We start from the raw sequence: 21,411 nt of genomic DNA on the forward strand, positions 1-21,411 counted from the left end.
ATGTTAAATGTTGAGCATGTGCCATAAGCTGTACAGAGAGGCAGCAGGGGATTCTGAGCTGCTGCTCAATCATCACGTCACTCAACTGTGAATGGGAAGCTTTGGAAAATTTGAATAAAATGTCAATCTACACATTATTAATAGAGAAAATGACAGCAAACAGTGCAGGAACCGTCAGATGACCCCTCCCACGTGTCACTGTCTTTTTGAAGTATCAAGGGGTTTTCCCATTTTGTAATGTTAGGCAGATCACAGACCACTTAGAGTGCCCAAACTCTGGGACCACGGTAAATCATTAGAAAGAGCGGGTCACAGTGCCAGAGTGACCCTCAGTTTTTCAGTACTAGCCAACCGCTGTGCAGAGAAAATGCAGCAGGGGTACATTCAAGTGCATGGGTTCTTCCTCCAATGTGCATGTTGTCCTAGAGTAGGTCAGCACTCATAGCAAGCAACATTTCTGCTACACAGGCAATCTGATCATCGCCTGTATGTAGCAGAGGGGGATCAGGTAACTACAGCTTCTAGTCTCCTACTACTGAAGCATGCAAAAAGTGTATATTAAAAAAAAAAAAAAAAAAAAAAAAAAAACGTTTTTAAAAATATTAAAAAAAAATCTAAGTTTAAATCAATTTCCTTTTGCCCCATTCACAATAAAGTAAAAAAAAAAAAACATTTATCACGTACAGAATCACAGGATAAATATAAAAAAATTAATCCGATCGGTGAACGGCGTAACGAAAAAAATTATAAACGCCAGAATTACATTTTTTTGGTCGCTGCAACATTGCAATAAAATTCAATAACGGGCGATTAAAACATCGGATCTATCCCAGAATGGTATCAATAAAAACATCAGCTTGGTGCTTAAAAAAAATAAGCCCTCACCAGGCCCCAGATCCAGAAAAATGGAGACACTACAGGTCTTGGAAAATTGCGCCTTTTTTTTTCCTGCAAAGTAAGCTTTGGATTTTTTTTTCACCACTTAAATAAAAAAGAACCTATATGTTTGGTGTCTACAAACTCAATGACCTGGAGAATCATAATGGCAGGTCAGTTTTAGCAATCCGTGAATGTGGTAAAAAAAACACAAAAAACAACTGTGGAATAGCACTTTTTTTGCAATTTCACTGCACTTTGAATCTTTTTCCCGTTTTCAAGTAAACGATATGGTAAAACCAGTGATGTCGTTCAAAAGTACAACTTGTCCCACAAAAAATAAGCCCTCACATGGTTGTATTGAACGAAAAATAAAAAAAGTTATGGCTCTGGGAAGAAGAGGAGCAAAAAAACGAAACCGCAAAAACGGAAAATGCTTTGGTCATGAAAGGGTTAATTGTTTGCATTCAGAGGCTGAAATCTTGTCATGATCACATCTGGACACGGCGCACGCTGCGAGCATACATGCGGACACGGCGCACGCTACACGGGAGCTCCCGTACACTACGAGTATATATGCGGACACTGCGCACGCTACACGGGAGCTCCCGTACACTACGAGTATATATGCGGACACTGCGCACGCTACACGGGAGCTCCCGTACACTACGAGTATATATGCGGACACTGCGCACGCTACACGGGAGCTCCCGTACACTACGAGTATATATGCGGACACTGCGCACGCTACACGGGAGCTCCCGTACACTACGAGTATATATGCGGACACTGCGCACGCTACACGGGTGCTCCCGTACACTACGAGTATATATGTGGACACTGTGCACGCTACAAGGGAGCTCCCGTACACTACGAGTATATATGCGGACACGGCGCACGTTTGCTACACGGGAGCTCCCGTACACTACGAGTATATATGTGGACATGGCGCACGTTTGCTACACGGGAGCTCCCGTACACTACGAGTATATATGTGGACACGGCGCACGTTTGCTACACGGGAGCTCCCGTACACTACGAGTATATATGTGGACATGGCGCACGTTTGCTACACGGGAGCTCCCGTACACTACGAGTATATATGTGGACACGGCGCACGTTTGCTACACGGGAGCTCCCGTACACTACGAGTATATATGTGGACACGGCGCACGCTACACGGGTGCTCCCGTACACTACGAGTATATATGTGGACACGGCGCACGTTTGCTACACGGGAGCTCCCGTACACTACGAGTATATATGTGGACACGGCGCACGTTTGCTACACGGGAGCTCCCGTACACTACGAGTATATATGTGGACACGGCGCACGTTTGCTACACGGGAGCTCCCGTACACTACGAGTATATATGTGGACACGGCGCACGTTTGCTACACGGGAGCTCCCGTACACTACGAGTATATATGTGGACACGGCGCACGTTTGCTACACGGGAGCTCCCGTACACTACGAGTATATATGTGGACACGGCGCACGTTTGCTACACGGGAGCTCCCGTACACTACGAGTATATATGTGGACACGGCGCACGTTTGCTACACGGGAGCTCCCGTACACTACGAGTATATATGTGGACACGGCGCACGTTTGCTACACGGGAGCTCCCGTACACTACGAGTATATATGTGGACACGGCGCACGTTTGCTACACGGGAGCTCCCGTACACTACGAGTATATATGTGGACACGGCGCACGTTTGCTACACGGGAGCTCCCGTACACTACGAGTATATATGTGGACACGGCGCACGTTTGCTACACGGGAGCTCCCGTACACTACGAGTATATATGCGGACATGGCGCACGTTTGCTACACGGGAGCTCCCGTACACTACGAGTATATATGTGGACACGGCGCACGTTTGCTACACGGGAGCTCCCGTACACTACGAGTATATATGTGGACACGGCACACGCTACACGAGAGCTCCCGTACACTACACTATATATAACAGGGCCTCTATCAGGGCAGGTTGCCCTCCCCCGGATGTAAACAGTGGTCGGCAGCAGGCACTGACAGCCAGCAGCGGTCCTGACACCTGTGAGGAACTGATATAAGGCACATCAGAAAGTTGCAGAACTTTCCTCTTTGGAGAAAACCTACAGAGCCAGCTCTGGACTCACAGAGCCAGTACCGGACAGGTACCGCAGCGCAGCACCAGCTGTGGCTGACAGCAGAGGACAATAGCGGCGCCCGCTGTGAAGGCCCTGCTGTCATTGTGCGCTCAGCGGCAGGAAGCAGCCCCCTCCTCCGCACTCCCCGCCTCCCTGACGTGCCCTCCGCCTTCAGCCGCTCTTACCGGGAAGGCCCGGATCCTCATCTTGGTGTCCTTCCTGCTGCCGGTGCCTTTGCTGAGGTTCGACATGTCGGCGGCTACTCGTTGTCCTCTCTCGGCCCCGGGGCCCCTCCTTGTCTCCCGTCGGTGTGAGGAGGCCCCGGGTCCGGCCTATCAGAGACCTCGGTAGTCCTGTGCCGTCCTCTATCCAGGCCTGACTCCCAGCAGCGCGGCTGGAAGGACGCAGGATTCGGGACCGGAACTAGTGTACTCGGCGCTGACTAAACCTCCGCGATGGCGGCCAAGCATCCCTCACTCAGCTAGCTCGGCCGGGGGAGGAGCGTGAGCGCAGGGAGGATCTCGCGAGACTTCACACCTTTCCCTCCTCCTCAGCCCTGTATGGTGCGAGCTGTCAGTGACGGGAGATGAAGCCGGCGCGGCGCCATGTTTGCGCTCTTATTACAGCTGCAAAGCAAGGAAGAATCTGATAGGACGATAGACCGCAGCGCTCTGGCCCCGCCTATTGCGTGATGCGTTGGTTCCGCCTACCTGACGTCCTTCTATTTGTATGATGCTGTCAGCCGTGCGTCCAATCCTGCAACAAACTTTATTAATACGTGCGGCGGCGAACAAACTGACAGTCAGTGGCCAGTGACCTGGAAGGCCAGATTCTAGGAGCTCGATCCCTAAGGCTGTGTGCCCACGTAGCATTTTTCAAGCGTTTTTGATGCGGAATTTCCGCAGCGTAAACGCTTGAAAAACGCTTGGTAACACGCACCCCATGGTCCCCAATGGGATTCCGCAAGTTCTATGCACATGCTGCGGATTTTTCCGCAGCGTTTATGCTGCGTTCAAAAATCCGCAGCATGTCATTTAATTTTGCGTTTCCGCAAGCAGAATTGCCTTTGTTCAATGCATAAAAAACGCAAGGCAATTCCGCATGTGGAAAACGCGTGATAAACGCGCGAAAAACGCGCGATAAACGCGTGCGGAATTCCGCATGCGTTTTTCCGGGAGAGGACTTGCATTTATGCAGCAGAAATTTTCTGCTTCATAAATGCAACGTGGGCACATAGCCTTAAACTGGTTAAACCATGGGTGGGGCCAACGGGTCCTTTCATACCCAGCAGTCATACTAGGCTCTAATCCCGTGTGTACAGCGGTCAGCAGGAGCATCAGGCTGTGTTCACACGTTGAGTATTTGGTCAGTATTTTACCTCAGTATTTGTAAGCCAAAACCGGGAGTGGTGACGTGTTTCTATTATACTTTTCCTCTGATTGTTCCACTCCTGGTTTTGGCTTACACATACTGAGGTAAAAAACTCCCCAAATACTGAAGGTGTGCGGATTCTATCGGGTTCCCATGGTCATACTCGTGTCTTTAGAGAAGAGGAAGAAGCGCAGTTCTAAAAAGGGCAGATAACGGCCCCGTCAGCCCGAGTGGCACACAGTTGGGATCGCAGCCTATGGCTGTGTTCACACTAGGCCGGTTTTTCAGATTTTGTCTGCAGCGAAACCTGATGTCTTGGCAGGAAAGAAGCTGCGTCAAAAACGCAGGTTTTGATGTGTTTTCCAGGATCCCAAAGTTCAGCTTTGCTTCCTCCACAGAAGCATGAACACAGGTCACCATCATAAGACATATGTGAAACCATATTACCCAGAATTACAAATGTAACAGTGGGGGGAGGTGAATTGTTCAGGAAGAGTTTTCTAAAGCCCCCGTCTCACATAGCGATATCGCTAGCGAGATCGCTGCTGAGTCACGGTTTTGGTGACTCACCAGCGACCTCACCAGCGATGTTGCTATGTGTGACACTTTGCAGCGATCAGGCCCCTGCTGTGAGGTCGCTGATCGTTGCAAAGTGTCCTGGACCATTTTTTGGTCGTTGGCCTCCCGCTGGCCAGCACACATCGCTGTGTGTGACCAGCGGGACCAACGATCTGGCTGGTAACTATGGTAAACATCGGGTTACTAGGGGCACGCGCGCACTTAGTAACCCGCTGTTTACCATGGATACCACTCTGCTACGGTGCACGGAGGCTCCCGCGCACCGTAGCAGAGTGGTATCCATGGTAAACAGCGGGTTACTAGGGGCACACGCGCACTTAGTAACCCGATGTTTACCATAGTTACCAGCCTGCTCCTGCTTGCAGCAGGCTGGTAACGGGAGCAGGACATCGTGGAACGATTCTTTCCACGATATCGCTGCTCCCCTGATCGCTGGTGAGCCTGCCTGTTTGACAGCTCACCAGCGATGTATTAGCGATGCAGCAACGATCCCTGACAGGTCGTATCGTTGTCGGGATCGCTGCTGCATCGCTTAGTGTGACGGGGCCCTAAGACATTGGCAGTGCATTGAGCTTGTAGGACACTATTTATTTTCACAGGATGGACTGCCATTGAATTGCTCAGAGATTGTTCAATTTCACACCTCCTTGGGCCACAGGTATTGTTCAATCTCACACCTAGCTCAGCCAATGTTTAAACTGTACATATCACTAATTTAATTAAACTGTCGTAATCCAAACTGCCACCTCAGGTCACAAAGATAAGATGGAAAAATCACAAAAATAAATGAGTTTCTCATACTGCTCTACTTGCTTTTTTCACTAAAAATGCAGCAAAACCTGATACCTATGTTCACACTATGCAGTTTTTCACCACCACTTTCAATGGGTGAAAAATGCTGAAAGAAGTGACATGCTCTATTGTGCAAAAAAACCTGCAAAGCACAAAATACTGATGACACAAAAACCAAGGTATGTGCATGAGATTTCTGAAATCTTAGACTTTGCTGGTAATGTAAAACTCAGCTGAAAATTTGCGGAAAAAAACAACGAAAAAACGCCTAGTGTGAACATAGCCTTAGAAGGGTTTTTGGAAACCCATTACCACCGTTCTTAATAACAGATGGTCCTTTACTTGCTCTTCCCGGGTCCAGCACTGACTCTCCACCGCTGCTCCCAGTATCTGTTATTGTCTGCAGCGCCAATTTCACGTCAGCAGCGCTGCATTCAGTGAGATCGGCGGCTCTGCCTGAGTTGACAGCTCAAGCTCACTTATTGGCTGCTGTGCTGTCAACGTGATGTCAGTGCTCATATCAATATCAATCACTGGGAGCAGCGATGGAGACTCAGTGCTGGACCTGGTGAGGGGAAGTAAAACCTAGTTTGTTTTTTTAAAGCAAGACAGTGGGGGACAGGGTTTTCTGAAATACCTTTAATCCCTTATTGAGCACCAGTACGTCTTCTTTACTGATTTGAGATATAGGAGAATGGGTGAAAATGTAGCAGCTGTCAGCTGTATACTATATCTGACACCCTGCTGCATCAGACATAATCAGTGTTGGCACCGACCATGGTTAAAAAAGCATGGGGGCTGCCTCTTTAACCCCAGCAGCACCCAGAGATCATTATTGTGTGGTCCTGAAGATTGCGACCATTTTCAATTTGGTCACTTTATGTTAATTCCTGAAAAGCGACTAAAGGGGTAATAAACTAACTGACAGCAGATCTAAATCTGTTGAGGGGCGCTGTTTTTAAAATGGTATCACTTTTGGAGGTTTTCCAATATATAGGTTTCCTTAACAGAAGTGGTTCCTAAAAAATAAGTTTTGTAAATTTTAAACCTAACGTCCTAACAAAATAAAAGAACATTTTATAACTGGCGCTGACGGAATATAGACAAGGTAAATCTTATTTATTAACCAGTTTGTGTGATATGACTGTGCATTAAAGTTATAAACATTCTAAGTTTGAAAATTGCTATTTTTAAAAAAATTTGGTATCTGATATTTTTATAAATAAAAGCAAAACATCTCTATGCTGATGACACCCAATCATACACCTCTGCTCCGGACATCACCCCTGCATTACTACAAAAGACCAGTGATTGTCTTTCTGCTGTGTCTAACATTATGTCCTCCCTCTGTCTAAAACTGAATCTGTCAAAAACTGAACTACTCGTCTTTCCTCCCTCCACTAACCTACCTGTGCCCGATATTGCCATTTCCGTTTATGGCTCAACCATTACTCCCCAGCGACAAGCCCGGTGTCTTGGGGTCATTTTTGATTCAGATCTTTCCTGTACTCCTCACATCAAATCACTTGCTCGTTCATGTCATCTATACCTCAAAAACATTTCTAGAATCAGGACTTTTCTCACCTTTGACTCGGCAAAAACTCTTACTGTAGCTCTTATTCATTCTCGTCTCGACTATTGCAACTCTCTACTAATCGGTCTCCCTCGTACTAAACTCTCCCCTCTCCAATCCGTCCTTAACGCAGCAGCCAGGATCATATTCCTCGCCAACCGCTACACCGATGTCTCTTCCTTGTACCAGTCATTGCATTGGTTACCCATCCAATAAAGAGTTCAATTTAAACTTATCACGCTTACCCACAAAGCGCTCCATGCTTCAGTACCCCCCTACATCTCCTCCCTTGTCTCAGTCTACCACCCTACACGTGCCCTCTATTCTGCCAATGGCTTAAAACTAAAATCCTCCATAATCCGAACTTCCCACTCCCGTCTCCAAGATTTCTCGCGTGCTGCGCCAATTCTTTGGAATGCACTAGCCAGGACAGTTCGATTAATTCTCAATACCCACAGTTTCAAGCGGACCCTAAAACTCATTTCTTTAGACTGGCGTATCGCCTCCACACACTATCTGTCCGTCCCAGTTTTCTCCCATATTAAAATCTTCTTCGATTTCAGGTTCATACCATCCATGCACTTAATAGCCTCGGTCAGGACTGTACACATACTGGCTGGCGACCAGTCCATGTATTATTATTTATCCTATTTAGTATATCAAGCCTGCATTACACAATATATAGCATCAACAATTTAACCCTTTTATAGCTAGATTGGCGTATCTGAGGGAAAGAAAGACTAACCCTGAGCACCAAATCATGCCAACTCATGTTATATATAATAGATATGAGAAACACAGAGTTTTTTTATAGGCATAAGACATTCAAATTTTATTACAACATTTAAAATTACACATAAAATACAATATAAGGTGACAATATATAGATGGTGGCCAAGAAAGATATTCACTGGAAAAGAGAACCGGTAAAAGAAGTCCCCATAGTCCCAAAAGGTTCATACAGCAAGATAATATATGTACTGAAACCAATAGTGGTAGTGTATTGGTATATATCGGAGCACAATCGTAAGTGTGTTTCCGAAAAAAATAATAAATATTGCTGAAGAAAGGGACTATCAAAGGGGTAAGTCCTACATGTTAAGCAGCCTTACCCAGTGAAAATCAATCACAAGCCAGTGATAATAGCCACAAAATGGCAAACCCCCAGTATACAGGTGGTAGCCAAGGAAGATGTACACTGCAGGAAATAACTAGTAGTAGAGGTCCTCATGATCCCAAAATCCATACAGTAAGGTAGTCCAATAATAACAATAAAGTAATTACTGTTGAGAAGAGGGAAAATCATAGGGACAAATGTTAGCATTAAGTCATCTTACCCAGTGAGAAGCCAAACACTGGCTAGTGATGATAGCTGCGCAGTAGCAAGCCCCGACGCGCGTTTCACGGCCCAAAACTGGCCGCTTCCTCAAGGGGAATGTGCAGGAGTAAGGAGGCGGCACCCTTTTCAACCATAGCGTCGGTCATGTGTGGCCACACATGACCGATCACATGATTAGCAAGTAGGCGTGGTTTGATGCCGATAAGCGGCGCATGCGTCGCCACTCCCCGCCCCAGGACGCGAGCCCAGGCCGTCAGGGGCCAGTGCGCAAGCGCGGGCGCGCGGCCAAAGACAAGGCCGAGCGCCCGCGCACGCACCAGCACCGCAGAGACAGCTGGGCGCGCGACCCACAGCGGAGGGGGCGGAGCACGCGCACAACATCAAAAGGGCACAGGTTAAAGCGGAAGAAAACAAGATGGATATAATAAATATAACACTGTATTTAAAGATGTATCGTATCTCTGAATAGGCAACTTGATTTAAGAAAAGCACAAGCAAGTCACTTTATCGATGATTGGTCCACCAATTTGATGCAGTGTGCAGAAAGATCACTTTCAGAGCGATGGTGTTTTCGTATAACATTAATACTTGTTACGTCCGCCAACATCAGACCGATTCACAGATGATTCAATTCAGGCATCATCATAATCCGGCATAAGGGGGCCAAATATTCCAAACATACAATAAAAACTAGAAATAAATATAAAAATTAGAAACTGGGGAAACCCCATATATACAATAAAAACAGATACTAGAGCGCAACAAAATTGTTTGAAGCACAAGGGGGGAAAGAAAAGGAAAGAAAAAGGGGGAAAGGACCAAAGGGGAACAATACCATAAGAGACTAAGTTAAATGAATAGTCATAAGTCAAGTTTACAAAAATGAGGAAAAGGACAGGGACTCATTTAAGCCATGTGGAGAAAGAGTATCCAACATGGTAATCCACTTAGTCTCGGCACGTGCCAAGGCTTTTCTTACATTACCCCCCCGGGCACCCATATGAACCACATCTATCCCACGAACTTTGAGGCATCCAGGGTCACAGTTATGGGCGACCCTGAAATGTCTCGGAATTGTTTTTAATTCAGTAACATCAGCCACTGTCCTGGCCGCGCCAATGTCCCGCACATGCTCCCGTATGCGTACCCGGAGCTCCCTGGATGTCAGACCAATATATATCAGAGAGCAGTCACAGGTTGCGTAATAAATTACGTTACTTGTGCCACACGAGATGTAATGTCTGATGTCAAACTGTCTTATACCATCCGAGGACGCAAAAGTGGTGCAGCGGAGGACATTGGCGCAGGCACGACAGTGGCCGCAGGGGAACATGCCCAACGTAGGGCCACGGGAGCCGAAGGGGTTTGATTTTTTCGCGACATAGTGGCTCGACACTAAAATATCTTTCAAGTTGTTGGACCGTCTAGGGGTCATTAGGGGATAGTCCCCAAGAGTCGGTCCCAGGGAGGCGTCGGTCATCAGGATACTCCAGTGTTTTGTCATTATACTCCTCATATTATCCCACTCGTGATTAAATGTAGATATATATCGTATCTTCTTCTGCCCATCATCATTGATTTTATATGCTTTGTTTGGGTATAATAAATGGTTTCTTGGGGTACGCCTAGCATGTTCGTAACCCCGCCTCACACATCTATTACTGTAGCCACGTGATGCGAATCTTGATTTGAGATCGATAGCCTGCTTCTCAAATTTATGGTCCGATGAGCAGATCCGCCTCGCCCTCAGGAATTGCCCGACCGGGACGGCCCTTATTGTGGTTGGATGGTGGGCACTACTTGCATGAATAAGGGAATTGGTCGACGTTGGTTTCCTATAGATGTCCGTCTGAAGGCGGCCAAAATCGTCCACCTCCAGACAGACATCCAGGAATTCAATCTTAGATGCATCATATTTATATGTCAACCGAATTCCCCACATGTTTATATTAAGCTGTGCCATGAAACTCTCAAGCTGCTGCACCGACCCACGCCAAAGAAACAAAATATCATCGATGTAGCGCAGCCAACACAGCACATGGTCCGCGACCCCCACGCCTCCGTCGCCAAAAATCAGTCTCTCCCATGCCCCTAGGAAGAGATTGGCGTACGAAGGCGCGCAGGCCGCCCCCATCGCTGTGCCGCGCTTCTGTAGATAAATATTGTCTTTAAACAAAAAGTAATTGTGCGTGAGTACAAAGTGCAACAGCTCGCAGATAAAATCACACATAGGGCCGCCCAAGTCAGACGCCCCGAGGAAAAGGCGGACCGCATCCAGACCAATGTTGTGGTCAATACAAGTATATAAAGACTCAACATCTACCGTGACAAGCAGAACCCCCTTATCCAAAGAGACGTCGTCGACCCGAGTAAGGACGTCCGTCGTGTCCCTAACGTATGAGGGTAACGTCGCTACAATTGGTTTTAAATAGAAATCAATAAATTTACAGGCTGGTTCACAGAGACCCTCTATACCGGACACGATCGGACGCCCGGGTGGGTCCACGGCGTCTTTGTGGATCTTGGGCAGAAGATAGAACGTAGATGTCTTAGGGAACCGTACGGTAAGTGCTTCAACTGTTTTTTTAGATATGGTCCCTGCTTCACAGGCACGGGTGAGGATAGATTGAAGTGCGGAGGAGTAGGAGTGAGTCGGATTAAAATTTAATTTACAATACGTATTGCTATCTCGTAGTTGCCTAAACGCCTCTCTTTCGTATTTGGCGCATTGCCAAATCACAATGTTTCCCCCCTTGTCCGCAGGTTTGATTACAATGTCATCATAAGTATTCAGAGATACGATACATCTTTAAATACAGTGTTATATTTATTATATCCATCTTGTTTTCTTCCGCTTTAACCTGTGCCCTTTTGATGTTGTGCGCGTGCTCCGCCCCCTCCGCTGTGGGTCGCGCGCCCAGCTGTCTCTGCGGTGCTGGTGCATGCGCGGGCGCTCGGCCTTGTCTTTGGCCGCGCGCCCGCGCTTGCGCACTGGCCCCTGACGGCCTGGGCTCGCGTCCTGGGGCGGGGAGTGGCGACGCATGCGCCGCTTATCGGCATCAAACCACGCCTACTTGCTAATCATGTGATCGGTCATGTGTGGCCACACATGACCGACGCTATGGTTGAAAAGGGTGCCGCCTCCTTACTCCTGCACATTCCCCTTGAGGAAGCGGCCAGTTTTGGGCCGTGAAACGCGCGTCGGGGCTTGCTACTGCGCGGCTATCATCACTAGCCAGTGTTTGGCTTCTCACTGGGTAAGATGACTTAATGCTAACATTTGTCCCTATGATTTTCCCTCTTCTCAACAGTAATTACTTTATTGTTATTATTGGACTACCTTACTGTATGGATTTTGGGATCATGAGGACCTCTACTACTAGTTATTTCCTGCAGTGTACATCTTCCTTGGCTACCACCTGTATACTGGGGGTTTGCCATTTTGTGGCTATTATCACTGGCTTGTGATTGATTTTCACTGGGTAAGGCTGCTTAACATGTAGGACTTACCCCTTTGATAGTCCCTTTCTTCAGCAATATTTATTATTTTTTTCGGAAACACACTTACAATTGTGCTCCGATATATACCAATACACTACCACTATTGGTTTCAGTACATATATTATCTTGCTGTATGAACCTTTTGGGACTATGGGGACTTCTTTTACCGGTTCTCTTTTCCAGTGAATATCTTTCTTGGCCACCATCTATATATTGTCACCTTATATTGTATTTTATGTGTAATTTTAAATGTTGTAATAAAATTTGAATGTCTTATGCCTATAAAAAAACTCTGTGTTTCTCATATCTATTATTACACAATATATGTACATTTTACCTTTTGTGTCTCCCCCATTTCCTCATAGACTGTAAGCTTGCGAGCAGGGCCCTCACTCCTTTTGATTTGAGATATGCTTATAAGTCCCTTGTATAAGTTGACTTATAAGTTGCTGTATAAGTTGCTTGTATAAGTCCCCCCTAAAATTGTAAAGTGCTGCAGAATATGTTGGAGCTATAAAAATAAAAATTATTATTATCAACCTAAATTTACCACTAACATAAATTACAATGTGTCGTGAAAAAAAACTGTCTAAAAATCACTGGGATACAGGGGGGGTACCCAAAAAAACAAGAATTATTTTCTGTAGGTAGGTGGGTTGGCAGTGCTGCCCTCTCCTGCTAGGTACGCTTACTACACACTCTCCCTGCTCAGTAGTTGGCCAAATCGCGTTCATGAGAAACCATCACAGTGGACAGAGTGATTGTTTTCTTAAGCCCCTCTCAACGTTCTCAGACTTTAAGGAGCAGCGTGCCAACATCAAATTCTGGTTCCTGTTAAAGAAAACAGCGGCAGAAACATTTCAATGCTTCGGGAAGCTTTTACGGGAAGCTCGAAGCCAGACAAGAATTTACGAGTGGTTTGCCCAGTTCAGAAGTGGCCAAATGTAACTTAAAGATGAACCCTGGTCAGGTCACCCCTCAACGTCCAGACCAGAAGAAAATGTTCAATAAGCGTGCGATGCCATGGTGTTTGATCATCAACAAATTGGAGGAAATATTTGGAATTTGCTGGACTTCATGCCAAAGAATGCTAACTGCAGATTTGAACATGAGACGCATCGTGGCAAAGTTTGTTCCACGACTGCTTTCCGATGACCAGAGGGAGAACCGCCTAAGGCACGGCAAGTGAAATCAAATTTGAAGTCCATGATGGTTTGTTTTTGAGACATCAAAGGAGTCGTTCACATTGAATTTGTTCCTCAGGGCACCACAGTGACCCAACATTACTATCTGCAAGTGCTGAAGCGAATGTGTGAAGCAGTGAGAAGAAAGCGACCTGAATTCTGGTGATCGGGGGACTGGCTGCTTCATCGTGACAACGCGCATGCCAACGCAGCGTTGAAAATTAACCATTTTTTGGTGAAAACTGGCATGACAACGGTTTCTCGCCCACCTACTCACCCGACCTAGCCCCCTGAGAGAGGATAAGAAGAAATAGCTGGTGACACTTAGCACCATTAGTTCAGAAGAATCTAAAAAATGTTTCAAACAGTGGAAAACCGTTGGGACAAGTGCAGATCATCTAATGGACAGGATTCTGAAGGGGATTGATGTTTAATAAAAAATGTTTAATAATTCTTTTTTTGGGGTGTGGGGGGTACCCCCTCATATATAGAAGCATTCCAGATTTATTACCACATAAATTGACACATGTCAGATTTAAAAAAAAATAGCTTGGTCAAGTAATGGGTTTTAGGGAATCTGTCACCTAGTCTGAGAGCAGCATTATTTAGAGACACAGACCCTGATTCCAGTGATGTGTTACTTACTGGGTTGCTTGGTGTAGTTTTGCTAAAATCACTGTTTCACTTGCAGGAGATTATTACCAGAGTTACTAGTGGATTAGTAAACCTGCTGCCATGTAGACCAACCCCGTCCCCACCTCCTATTGGCAGCTTTCTGCCTATGCACAGTGTACACAGAAAGATGTCAATCAGTGGTGTGGGCGGGGCTATACACAGCTCAGCAGTCAGAGAACTGGTAGATCTGCAGCAGATAAAACTGTGATTTTATCAAAAAGTGCAGCAAGCAGCCTAGTAACTGACACATCACTAGAATCAGAGTCTCTCCCCCTACATCATGTTGCTCCCACATGGGGGAGCAAGAACTTGGTGACAGATTCCCTTTAAATGTATTTAATTAAAAATATATAGTTTTTTGTTTTTTTAGTTTTGATATATTATAATTAAAAAGATCACAAATCTCGCAATTTCACCCTGACCTCTGGCTCTAATGTCAGACTCTTACTTGGACAATAGCAGCAATAGACTGACTCAGATCCTATATGTATAAAAGTGTTATCTGAACATGCTCTAATCTGGGCAAATATCATTGTGAAGAGAAGGGGAGGAGGCAAGTTGTGACATCACATATTGTCAATGGCAACTCCTGTGTTATCTTCTGTGTTTAGAGGTGGTATCTGTCATTGTAATCCTGCCTGTGATGATGAGTGTTGTATAAAGTCTAGCGGTCAGTGTGAAAGCTGCAAGATTTCTAATTTTTTTATTTTCAAAATAAAATGTGACATAGAAAATTGAAAAAAATAAATAAAAGGTTTTAAAAAATAAAAGTCTGATTTAAATTATAGGTAATTCTCTAATGATATATTACCTTTAAAACGGATGGTTCCAACTCCTCTCCTGGCCACTTCTCCTTCGAAGCCGCAGTCAATGGTGACAACTTCACCTAAGTGATTTTATGGAGGTGCCTTCTGTAAGGCCACTGGGCTTCCATGTCACAATTGTGGGTTGCCGAATGGTGCCCATGGCAGCTGTGGGCCTACCAAAGCCCCCAGGTCAGCCCAAGACTGAAGCCTAATAGGCCGCCTGTCAGGCATAGCACATTGGAGTCCAAACGTTTTGCAGTGTATTGTAGAAATCATCATACAGTTACGTCGATAATAAGAAAAAAATGCTTTTATGTCTTATGCAACGACACAAGAACATATTTTTAAATGTGTTTTATACTGCAAAACCAGCATTACTGTCATTGTGCTGAACCACAGAATAGAGTTATCTTGTTACTTATACCACATCATAAATGCCATAAAAGCAAAGAGCGGAAGAAGCCGAGCAGATTAATATTTACAGCACTGAGCAAAAGTTTTAAGCAGATGTTGAAAAAAATGCTGCAAAGTCTACTCTGGCCATGGGATAGTCCTTCGCATCACCATGAATGCACTGTACGCCGACTCTTTTCCCCGGGATCAGTTGGAGAAGAAGGGTGGCCCTCACAAGGGTCACCAGACTCCCGGAGTCTAGCTGTGCCGTTACCTGCCGCCTGTTTACCTTCTCAGGACAAAACTTGTGTCCCCTCGCCGGGTGGACAGTTCACACTGCAGGCCGGATACACGTAATATGAACAACAGCGTCCTATACTGCATTCCATCTGTTCGGCGGTCAGGGGACAACGGGCGACAATATGGCCTGTGTTAGAACTCTCCTGTTAGGTTTTTTCTATTTTGCTGGTCACATGACCTTTTTTGCCTATTTAATCCTGCTCCGCCCTTCTGGCCATGCTGGACTTCATTGTAATTTCTACTCTTAAGCTAGCCAGGTGCTTTGTAACCTTTCTCAGTCAGTTTAGCTAGGTCTTTTGACCTCTATGTTCTTTGTTGTTTGTTTGTCTTTTTACTGCTACAATTTCTGCTAGGAGGTGTCCATCTTTCTCCCAGTCCCTAGTTCTTGTAGGGATCCCTCCCTCACATCTATAGGTCTTCGTTCAGACTAGCTGAGGACTTTAGCGGGTCTGATCGCAGGATCAGGTTCCCCGTTACATCGTAGGGATCTAGCTTAGCTCTATTGTAGGGACAGATCTCCTGTCTTTCCTTAGTGCTTGTAGCCTATCATAACAGCCTGGGCCATGGCACCTCAGCAAATAACATCACCCGTAGGGACCTTGGGCACCACCTCCCCCGCCCCTTTGGAACTTGGATGCCCCACCCCCTTTTGGGCCTCCGCCCCCTGTTGGGACCCCCAGTATGGAGTGGGTTGCCTTCTCAAGAAACCCTCAATCCCCTGGTATCTCTCAACCAGTCCGACCAGTTCATCGGCGTTCCGGAGATCACCCTGGGCAACCCAAGTCTGTATTAGCTTCGGCAGGGAGTGCACAAACCTATCCATTACCACTCGCTCTCCCATCTGCACAGGCGTAGAAGACTCTGGCTTCAGCCACTTCTGGATCAGGTGAACCCGCTGCGCCCTGATAGTCATTGTCACCCCAAGCGCGTGAGAATCTCAGTTTTTAGCTTGCCATACTCTTTGGCGCCCTGCAAAGCTAAATCATAGTATACCTTCTGGGGCTCTCCCGTCAAGTATGATGCCAGTACCTCTGCCCACTGCTCTGGTGGAAGTTTCTCTTTCTCGGCGACCCTTTCAAACACCGTCAGGAAGGCCTCAACATCATCCCCCGGGGTTATTTTCTGCACGGCCCGTCTTACCGCCTTCCAGATATGGGTATCATCAGCTGGACCTGGGGTTGGGGCTCTTGTCCTGCCCTGTATGACGGTTGCCATAAGCTGCATCTGCTGCCGTTGTTCCTTCTGGTGCTGTTGGATCTGCTGTAACAACAGCCTGTTGGTTTCCTGCTGCTGCTGCGACTGGACCAAGTGTTTCAGCAGGTCCTCCATTTTGTCTGGCGATGCTTGCTGGCTTGCGACAGATTTGACCCAGGACATGCAGTCCCTCCTGTAGCAGTCACATATATCTGCTACGAACGCTGCCCACACATTTAACACCAATTGTAGGGATTGTTCTCACTTAGGTGCGAAGAGAGGCAAACAGGAAGCATGTTCGTTTAAATGTCCATAGCAGTTTATTGGCTTCATAAACCGTCAAAATGCAAACAAACAGCCGTTAGTGCAGGCAAAAACAAAGAAAACAGTCTTTTTAGCAAAGCCTCTGGTTAGCCAGCGCTGTGATCACACAGGCTGGTAGGCATTCAGTACACGGCCCAGTCTGGAGACAACCACACACAGGAAGCCTTCTCCCTCCAGACACACAGACCATGTGTCAAACAACAGCCTCCATTATATAGGCTGGTAACCACACCCAGAGGGGAGGTATGTGGGTAGCAAGACCCGCCCATTTCTCAAGCTACCCATAACCCGGTCCCAGGTGCACCAATTAGTCCTCTTAGTGCATGCACTAAATAAAATACTCCGGGTTACATCACAGAGACCAGCCATCTCTGTGATACATACCTCCCATCTACTACGCGACCATTAGTCACCTTACAGACAGCTATTTTTGTGAATTTGACAAATGCTTCAAAAACGGTGACCAAAATTCCAATTTTTCATTGTGTCTAAATGTTTCTAGAGGACTGCATATAGAATAAAGGCTATAGAGCTGGGTACACAGCGGAGCTCACGATTGTATGAATATGATCTCCTTGGAAAGTTATAATTTCAGCTGCGTAAAGATCATTACAATGTTGGCAGTGAATATGAAACTGCATATGAAACAAAACACTCTCGTTTCCTTACTAAAAATTAACCCAAAAATAAACTGCTCAAAATGATTGCACGACTGATCTCATTCACATATTCAGCAGCCAAATCGGCTTTGGCAGAAATCCAGTTATCTCCCAATGTCTCAAACAGATTTTGTGCCTGATAGTTTCCAAGTTACTGACACAGAAAAATTAGCTTCTATTGGTGCATTTTATCTGGTCACGGCACAACATATTGGATCAATCAGGTCATGGATCCCATCTTGGGTTTTTTCTATCACCTTTGAGGTCCAGGATGTCTTGCTTTTGTGAGCATGAAGCTACAATACATTCTGCACATCACTGCAGATCACTTCTGTGCTGTCCTAGCTTCTAACCAGCTGAAACTAGAGAACTGACATGGCTGCAGTGTGGAGAGCACCTGTGTAGTGTCCTGTACATTGCCCAGGGAGGGCCATATACACACCTAAAGGGTTTGGCCTATGAGCAACATTGATCACCTATCCACAGAAACAGTGATAAATGTGTCACAGAAAAAGTATATCTTTATACCATGTTAGAGAGTGGATAGAAAAATAAAAAACTGAGTCATAGAATCACAGAATGTTAGAGTTGGAGGGGACTTCCAGGGTCATCGTGTCCAACCCCCTGCTCAATGCAAAATTCACTAAACAATCTCAGACAGATGTCTGTACAGCCTCTGTATGAAGACTTCCATTAAAGGAGAACTCACCACTAGTGATGAGCAAGCGTGCTCGTCACTGCTTAACGAGATGCTCATTACTCGGCGAGTATTTTTTGAATGCTGGGGCACAAGCTCGAGTCCCCTCCCTGCATGTTTGGCACTTTTTAAACAGCCAATAAACATGCAGGGATTGCCTGCCACTCATTGTAATGCCGTAGCCATGTTGGTAGGGGCATTACTGTGATTGGCTGGCCTCATAGCGTCATCGGGTCTATATTAGACCCGGGACCCTATGCTCATCACAGTCTACCAACGGAAACAGGCAGAGCAGGGAGAGGTGCTGAACAAGGGACAGGGTTTTATCTGTGTATATGCAGCGATTCTACACCAGTTTTGTTTCTTTCAACTGCAATAACAGCCCTTATTAGGGCTCATTATAATCAATATTTATACTGCTATTAGCAGCACTTAGGGAGAGATTGTGTTGGAGGGATAGAGTAGGACAGGATAGGGTTCATTGCACATCCTTTCTACTGCAACTAATATCAATAGCCCTTCTCAGGGCTACTAATATTCTTTTTGCTCTTAATCCTGCAGATTGTTGTGAAAAGAAATATAATACGCCATTTATACTGCTCAATTTGTGCGTTAAAAGCATACAGGCAGACTTGGTTGCAGTAGCATTGCTATATAGTGCAAGCAGTGAAAAAAGTCCAGCTGAGATGGGTAAATTTTCCTGTGATACAAATCCTGCAAATTTTTCCCAGCATTCAAATATTATGCGCCATTTAAACTGCACCAGTTGTGCATTAAAAACATACAGCCAGACTTGGTTGGTTAGCAATAGCATCGCTATATTGCTACTGCAGTTTAACAAGTCCATCTGAGGTGGGCAAATTTTCTTGCGATACTAATCCTGCAAAGTTTTTTCAGCAGGGAAATATCATACGTAATTTAAAATGGGCAAGGTGCGTGGCAAGATATGGGGAAGTGGAAGTGATGCTGATAGTGAGCACAGAGTCCGTGGGCAAGGCGAAACAGTGCCTGCTGCGGGAGCACAACAAAAACACGCATCATGTTGACCTAGTTTCCAGTCCCACTTTTTAGGGGTGTGCGAAACACCACTCTGGAAGCCAAACCAGTGTGAAAAGGTTGTTGGTTGAATCGCAGATAATGCTTACAGTCAGTTTGCCAGTTTACCCTGTCTTCCGTATGGTTCCGTACCCTGTCTTCCGTACGGTTCAGTCTCAGTAGCCATGATTCTGGACCACATAAGCTTCACCCTGATCCTCCTTCCTCCCACCATGCCGTGTGCCCAGAGACAAGTAATCCCACACTTGGACACTCCGAAGAGCTGTTCACATTCCCTTTATAGATTCTGGCTTCTTGCCCTGCCCGTTTCAAGCAGGACATGAGGATATTGCTGGTAGCGATGCCCAAATATTTGAACAGCCACGCTCACAAGAAGGCGATGGTGGGAAACTGCAATTGCTATCACAAGATGTGGATGATGATGAGACATAATTGCCAAAAGTGATGTTGGTAAGTCAGCAAGTCAGGAGGAGGACCAGGGTACGGAAGTGGAAGACAAGGTGGTGGACGATGAAGTCACTGACCCAACCTAGGAAGGTGACATGCAGAGCGAGGACAGCAGCTAAGAGTGGGAGGGATCACCACAACAGGCAGGAAGAGGCAGTGGGGTGCCCAGAGACACAAGGCAGGCAACTGTTTCCCAGAACACCAACATGGTGGAAGTTGCTAGGCCAAAGGTTAGGTGTTCCTGAGGCGCTTTTTTAAAGACTGTCCAGTTAACCCAAAAAAGGCCACTTGCAACATCTGCCATGCCAGCATCAGCAGGGGCAGCACAACCACCATCCTGACCACCACCAGCATGCTCAGCAACCACGTCCGCGTCCTTGTCCCAGTGCAGCATTCAGTTGTCACTACCTGTTATGCACACGCCCGGACTGACTGGCGTGAGCATGATTAGTGATCCCACTGGACCATGAACCGAGGAGTGCCTGGAGGGGCGTAACTAAGTATCAACTCGGTCCGACCAAGGTCACACGGCGGCTCAGTCGACTCCGTGAACCAGGGAGGAACCGAGCAGAGGGACCAGGTGCTACTCCAGGTCAGACTCCGGTCACAGCTGTTGACCCACACTGGGGAATGCAGGAACAGGCAGGTTAGGCTGGCATACAGACAGGTGGGTACTGGCAGGCACGGCTGGTATGCAGACAGGTGAGTATTGGCAGGCACGGCTGGTATGCAGACAGGTGGACACTGGCAGACACGGCTGGCATGCAGACAGGTGGGCACTGGCAGGCACGGCTGGCATGCAGACAGGCGGGTACTGGCAGGTAGGAACACAGGCAGGATAGGGACCAGTACAGACTGGGACACAGGAACGGAGCCACAGGTGCGGTAGAAAAGCAGAGCAGAGCAAACCCCGCAGATGCGGTAGACAAGCAGAGCAGAGCAAAACCCGCAGATGCGGAAGACAAGCAGAGCAAAACCCGCAGGTGCGGTAGACAAGCAGAGCAGAGCAAAACCCGCAGGTGCGGTAGACAAGCAGAGCAGAGCAAAACCCGCAGGTGCGGTAAACAAGCAGAGCAGAGCAAAACCCGCAGGTGCAGTAGACAAGCAGAGCAAAACCCGCAGGTGCGGTAAGCAAGCAGAGTAGAGCAAAACCCGCAGGCGCGGTGAACAAGCAGAGCAGAGCAAAACCCGCAGATGCGGTAGACAAGCAGAGCAGAGCAAAACCCGCAGATGCGGTAGACAAGCAGAGCAAAACCCGCAGATGCGGTAGACAAGCAGAGCAGAGCAAAACCCGCAGGTGCGGTAGACAAGCAGAGCAGAGCAAAGCCCGCAGGTGCGGTAGACAAGCAGAGCAAACCCTGCAGGTGCAGTAGACAAGCAGAGCAGAGCAAAACCTGCAGGTGCTGTAAACAAGCGGAGCAGAGCAAAACCCGCAGGTGCGGTGAACAAGCAGAGCGAAACCGCAGGTGCGGTGAACAGGCTGAGCAGAGCAAAACCGCAGGTGT

General features: G+C 46.8%; 1 protein-coding gene across 2 annotated transcripts in view; it reads right to left on the reverse strand.

Annotated features, from left to right (window-relative positions):
* CUL3 (cullin 3) overlaps nt 1–3,612 on the reverse strand; it is a 145,511-nt gene extending 141,899 nt beyond the window's left edge. The window contains exon 1 of one of the 2 annotated variants that reach the window (XM_073674628.1): nt 3,202–3,612. In XM_073674628.1, the coding sequence (XP_073530729.1) occupies nt 3,202–3,267 (66 nt within the window). In that variant the 5' untranslated portion in view covers nt 3,268–3,612. The remainder of the gene's footprint in view (nt 1–3,201) is intronic. The other variant, XM_073674627.1, reaches the window with a different exon arrangement.
* Nucleotides 3,613–21,411: the final 17,799 nt, after the last annotated feature.

The sequence above is a fragment of the Phyllobates terribilis genome, unplaced genomic scaffold, assembly GCF_046119375.1.
Source record: "Phyllobates terribilis strain yellow unplaced genomic scaffold, ASM4611937v1 Scaffold_3__8_contigs__length_932513732, whole genome shotgun sequence".
Classification (NCBI taxonomy): Eukaryota; Metazoa; Chordata; class Amphibia; order Anura; family Dendrobatidae; genus Phyllobates; species Phyllobates terribilis.